At 49.4% G+C, this 6,000-nt stretch overlaps 1 protein-coding gene across 2 annotated transcripts in view; it reads right to left on the reverse strand.

Moving 5' to 3' along the window:
- Positions 1-3,748, reverse strand: part of B4GALT6 (beta-1,4-galactosyltransferase 6) — a 52,191-nt gene extending 48,443 nt beyond the window's left edge. Inside the window, exon 1 of one of the 2 annotated variants that reach the window (XM_039524961.1) lies at positions 2,835-3,747. In XM_039524961.1, the coding sequence (XP_039380895.1) occupies positions 2,835-2,949 (115 nt within the window). In that variant the 5' untranslated portion in view covers positions 2,950-3,747. Of the gene's footprint in view, positions 1-2,834 lie in introns of both variants that reach the window. The other variant, XM_039524964.1, reaches the window with a different exon arrangement.
- Between the last annotated feature and the right edge of the window lie 2,252 nt (positions 3,749-6,000).

Below are 6,000 nucleotides of genomic sequence, written 5' to 3' on the forward strand. Positions count from 1 at the left end.
TACTAACATAGATCACTCTTTCACACAAAAGTTTTCCTAAATATTATAGGAAAACATATTGCAGACATCATTTGCAAACAGACATTTCTCATTTACACACACTAATAAAAACCTGTGTATTCACAAACATGATAATAACCAATAAACACAGTTGGAGTTGAATTTCAAAAGTTCTCATTGGTTACCTAAATTTTAGGGAGAGATGTACTTGGTGTGGTTAGAGAAAGGGAAGGGAGATAGCTGGTGAAGAAGGGGAATTGGTTTGAGTGCAGCATTGATGGGGTGTTGAATGACAACTAAACACAGCTTTGCTTTTTACAATTCGCTGGTGGGAGATTCAACCTAGCATTTTTAATATTATTAGAATGGATCTGATCTTAAAGCCAGGAATCGGGGATAAGAGTCACACCAAAAAAACAAAAAAACAACATTTTAGATGGAAATTTAACTGAAAATCGTTGTGGCTTTTGCATACTGGCTGGCTCAGAGGACTAATGATAATAGGTCAGATGGGAGCAGGGTGAAACAGATTGGCAGAACCATATACAGTTTTTCCACACATTCAAATCCAGTCTATGTCAGCAGTGAAAATGTTTTCTTAAGGCTAATTGGATGTGTGACCTAAGTTAAATGACCTTGGGCTAGACCAACAAAGACAATTCAGATTCATCATTGCAGCTCCTAACATTTAGACATGTTTCCACCTAATGGAATCCACATTCCGAAGTTACATCACTAGGCTTCACATACAATGCCTGGGGAAAGTTAGGTGCCTAAGACTATGTCTATACTTAAAATGCTACAGCAGCAGAGCTGCATTGCTGCAGGTGCGCTGCTGTAGTGCTTCAGTGTAGACACTTACTATTACAACAGGAGGGGTTATTTTGTCATCATAGGTAATCCACCTCCCTGAGAGGCAGTAGGTAGGTGGACAGAAGAATTCTTCCATCCAGCTAACACTGTCTACATGGGGGATTACGTTGGCTTAACTATGTCTCTCAGGGGTGTGGATTTTTCACACTCTTGAGAGACATAGCTATGCCAATGAATGTAACTTCTCGATGTAGACCAGCCCTAAGTAATCCTCACAGCACTCTTATGAGCTAAATAAATATCATCCTAATTTTGAGGATGAGGAAACTGAGGCACAAAAACTGAAGATTCTTTAGTGGGGAGAGGGATAGCTCAGTGGTTTGAACATTGGCCTGCTAAACCCAGGGTTGTGAGTTCAATCCTTGAGGGGGGGGCCACTTAGGGATCAGGGGCAAAATCAGTACTTGGTCCTGCTAGTGAAGGCAGGGGGCTGGACTTGATGACCTTTCAAGGTCCCTTCCAGTTCTAGGAAATAGGATATTTCCATTTATTTATTTCACATAGCACACTGATTGCAGAACCAGGAATAGACCCACAGAGTTCTGGCTCCCTATCCCCTGCTGGAGCCACTTAAATTAAATACACCTCTTAAATAGTAAATATGCTCCCCTGTACTTGATGACTGGTACAAATCAAGAGCCAGGCTGATTTTTTTTTGCCAGAGGCTGTTCTCTTCTGTCACTGAGCAGCCTCTCAACATGTTTGTACCATTTTTCTGAAGTCCCATTTAAATGAAGAACAGTATCAGTACAAGAAACACTAATCTTAAGTAACTACAGAAGTCTGGGTAAAACTGATAAGAAAAAACACTGATTCGTGCGCTGCTTTTCTAGTCTGCATTCCTATTGTCTTCAGCGTTCTACCAGAGGGCTTTTAGCTTATTAGATGATGCTTTATAGCACTGGTTGTTTCAACTCTGTGAGGTAAGGAGGGAAAGATTCTTTCATATCATACTGACATGTCAGACAAATTATGCCAATTGTGACTAACATTTTTCCAACAAGCACCTATAGACTTTTTCCTGTTATGCATGGTAGAACCATCCCAAAATATCGGCAAAGCCACTTCATTGCATTCCTTGAAATTCCATCTTAAAACTTTTCCCTGCTGAGATGTCAAAAAACAAACTCCACAATGGTTAGGCAGTTACCCTGCTGTGGCCACTGTGTACAGGCTGACACTAAAAAGTTAAGTCAATCCATCTACATGACTCAAGGGTGTGAAAAATCCACACCTCTGAGCAACATAATTAAGCCAACCAACCCCTTGTGCAGCCAGTACTGGGTTGATGTAAAAGTTCTTCCATCAGCCTAGCTACTTCCCACTGGGAAGGTGGATTAACTAGTGATGGGAGAATCTGCAGCGATAGGAGGCAGAGTGTCTACATTGAAGCATTACAGCAGCTTAGTAGGGAGGAGGGATAGCTCAGTGGTTTGAGCATTGGCCTGCTAAACCCAAGGTTGAGAGCTCAATCCTTGAGGAGGCCACTTAGGAATCTGGGGCAAAAATTGGTCCTGCTAGTGAAGGCAGGGGGCTGGACTCAATGACCTTTCAAGGTCCCTTCCACTTCTAGGAAATTGGTATATTAGCTGCACCGTTTTAAGAATAGACATAGATTATATGTGTATAAAGCATTTGAAAACCTTGAATGAAAGGTGCAACAGACATATACTGTACTATCCTTCAATCTCTCTCATCATCCCTTGAAGGGAATGTCCTTTAGTTTTAGACCTAAATTTACTTCCATTCAATACTATTTTTGTGGCACCTCTCTTACTCTGAAAGATCTCCCCAGTGCTGTATTATGCAAAGCCCATTATTATTTAAAGCCTCTCCCAAAACAGACTCGCTGACAGTCACTCTTACCTTGGGCCTCTGTCCCAATTACATTCCTAGCAAGTTAAGAGATGTATAACCCGCCACCTCACCCGCCCGCCCAAGCGGAGATCCTCCCTGCTTACCTATCCCAGGGGCCACATAGATGAAGTAGAGGCACGATGAGGAGAAGGAAAAGAAGAAGATAAAGGCGAGGATGGAGCGATTGGAGACCCGCAGCACCTTCCCGAGCAGTGACATCCTCCTCCTGGACAAGGGCTGCTGCCTCCTAAGCCCAGCAGTAGCCAGCGGCGGCGGCGGCAGCACTTCCCAGCGGGAAGGCGCAGACTCCCATGAGGCGCACAGCGGGGCCAGCCAAGGGAGAGGGCCTCAGGCGAGCCGCCGGCGGCGGGAAGAGGCTGGGGCTGAGGCTGGAGCGGAGGGATGCGGGGAGTGTCTGACAGCAGGAGCTGACCGGCGGGGGCTCGGGAAGCCGGGGGGGGGGGCGGGGGTTGGTGTGAGGGAAGCTGGCGCGAGTGGCTAGTACACGAGGGTGCTATCGGAAGGGCGGGGGCTCCGGGTGCGCGCTGGGTCTGGGGCTGCAGTAGCGGTAAACACAGCACCGCGCAGGGGAGGGGAGCGGCTCGCTGGGGCTCGGGGCTCCGTTCCCCGCCGCGCAGGTGACACGGGGGCGCGGAGACGGGCGGGAGGGGCTGCGAGCCGGCCCGGTTGTTCCTGCCCCTCACACAGCGGGGTGGGGTTAATCCGCCGGCAGTGGCAGACCCCGGGGCTGGGCCGAGGGGGGAGGGGAGTCCTAGTGCTGCCGCGGGCGGGGCTGCGGTGGCTGCTGGGTGGTTCGGTGGCTGCTCATGCCGGCGGGGGTCACGGCCGCCTGCTCCCTTCTCACGGGCAGCGGCAGCAGCATCGCCGCCACCAGCGGACAAAGTCACCTGCGCGCCCCGCCGCTCCTTCCTCCCGGGCCGGCGGCGGGGAGCGCGCTGCAGCCGCCCCGCCGCTCCTTCCTCCCGGCTACTGCGGCGGTTGGGAACGTGAGCGAGCCTCTGTGTGGCTGGCGACCAACTGCAGAACTTCGGCGGGCGCGCGCGCCCGCCCACTCAGGCCGCGCGAGCTGTCTCGTCTGACACTGTCAGCGGCTTGCAGCAGCGCCAGACAGCTCGCGCGGTCTGAGTGGGCGTGGACTGCGCCGGCCCAATAGGGGACAAGGGAGAAAATAATCCGCTTTCTTGATTGGCTGGTACATAAACTACTTTATCATGGGGGCAGAGCGTTCTAGCAGACTCTCCGGCGGCTATTGTTCTCCTCCGGAAGTGGGGATCCAGGGGAGCGGGGCAAGGGGAGAGACTATTAGTGGTAGGACAAGAGAATGAGTGGCTGGGGAAGGGGCATGGAGGGGAGGCACAGCAGCCGTGGACCCTGTGTGAAGAAGCCTGGCTGGAGCCTTTAGGCTGGGCTCTGTCTCCCCCTAGGTGTGGTCCAGGGCCGGATGACTAGAGCAGTGGTTCTCAAACGTGTGTAGTGGTGACCCTTTCACATAGCAAACCACTGAGTGCACCCCCCCCCCATAAATGAAAAACACTTCTTTATATCTTTAACACCGTTATAAATGCTGGAGGCAAAGTGGTGTTTGGGGTGGAGGCTGATAGCTCACAACCCCCCATGTAATAACCTCATGACCCCCTGAGGGGTCCCAACCCCTAGTTTGGGAATCTCTAGACTAGAGCGATAGCAGCTGGTGCCCTTTGGCAGCTGAATCTGGCAATGGTACGAATGGACTATTTTTTAACAGGAAGATGTGTGAGTGCTAGAAGCAGCATGGCAAGAGGATATGAGGGGCAGTAGCTGCATATTGTGGCAGAGGGAGATGAAAAGAAAGAAATGGGGTAATCTGTTGGGGAACTATATTATGTATAACTTTACATCCCCTTTTGCCTGCAGCTCAGCCAGGGCTCAGACTTTTCAGGACTTTGAGAGAGGTGGGGGGAAGAAATTTGCACAGTTAAATGTTATTCAGAAATAACTGTATGGCACCCTCTCCAGTTTAAGAGCTGTAAACTTCTGCTATCAGCATATGTAACATTTCAGTACAAAATATATCTTTGTATACCTATATCTGCATATTGCCCTCCCATCTTGTCATGGATATAACTTCTCACTCTCTGTGGTATTTCAGAGTGGGAGGCTATGTTAGTCTGTATCAGCAAAAACAATGAGGAGTACTTGTGGCACCTTAGAGACAATTTTATTTGGGCATAAGCTTTTGTGGGCTAAAACCCACTTCATCAGATGCATGGAGTGGAAAATACAATAAGAGTATATATATAAACAATACATGAAAAGATGGGCGCATGGGGAAATTAGTTTTTGTAGTGACCAATCCACTCCCAGGCTTTATTCAGGCCTAATTTGATGGTGTCCAGTTTGCAAATTAACTCCAGTTCTGCAGTTTCTCGTTAGTCTGTTTTTGAAGGGTTTTTTGTTGAAGAATTGCCACTTTTACGTCTGTTATTAAGTGTCCAGGGAGGCTAAACTGTTCTCCGACTGGTTTTTGAATGTTATAATTCTTGAAGTCTGATTTGTGTCCATTTATTCTTTTGCATAGAGACTCTGGTTTGGCCAATGTACAAGGCAGAGGAGCATTGCTTGCACATATCACATTGGTAGATGTGGAGGTGAACGAGCCCCTGATGGTGTGGCTGATGTGATTAGGTCCTATGATGGTGTCCCTTGAATAGATATGTGGACAGAGTTGGCAATGGGGTTTGTTGCAGGGATAGATTCCTGGGTTAGTGTTTTTGTTTTGTGGTGTGTAGTTGCTGGTGAGTATTTGCTTCAGGTTGGGGGCTGTCTGTAAGTGAGGACAGGCCTGTCTCCCAAGGTCAATGAGAGTGAGGGATCATCCTTCAAGATAGGTTGTAAATCCTTGATGATGCGCTGGAGAGGTTTTAGTTGGAGGCTGAAGGCAGTGGTGAGCTGGAGTCGGTTCGCACCAGTTCGCAAGGACCAGTTGTTAAATTTAGAAGCCGGTGTAGAACCGGTTATTAAAGGGGCCGTCGGGTGGACAAACTCCAGTCTGCAGACAATATCTGGCCCACGGGACCGTCCTATCCAGCCCGCCTGAACTCCCAGCTGGGGAGGCTCCCCCGAGCCCTCCCCCGCCGCAGAGCCCCAGCGCACCACACCGCCGGCACCAGCACTCTGGGCAGCTCTGCAGTTCCTGCCACTTTGAACAGCATGGTAAGGGGGTGGGGCTGTGAGCTCTAGCAGGCCACGTGGCACCAATGCACGCTGCCC

Source organism: Mauremys reevesii, linkage group 2 (assembly GCF_016161935.1).
Source record: "Mauremys reevesii isolate NIE-2019 linkage group 2, ASM1616193v1, whole genome shotgun sequence".
In the NCBI taxonomy this organism is placed as follows: domain Eukaryota; kingdom Metazoa; phylum Chordata; order Testudines; family Geoemydidae; genus Mauremys; species Mauremys reevesii.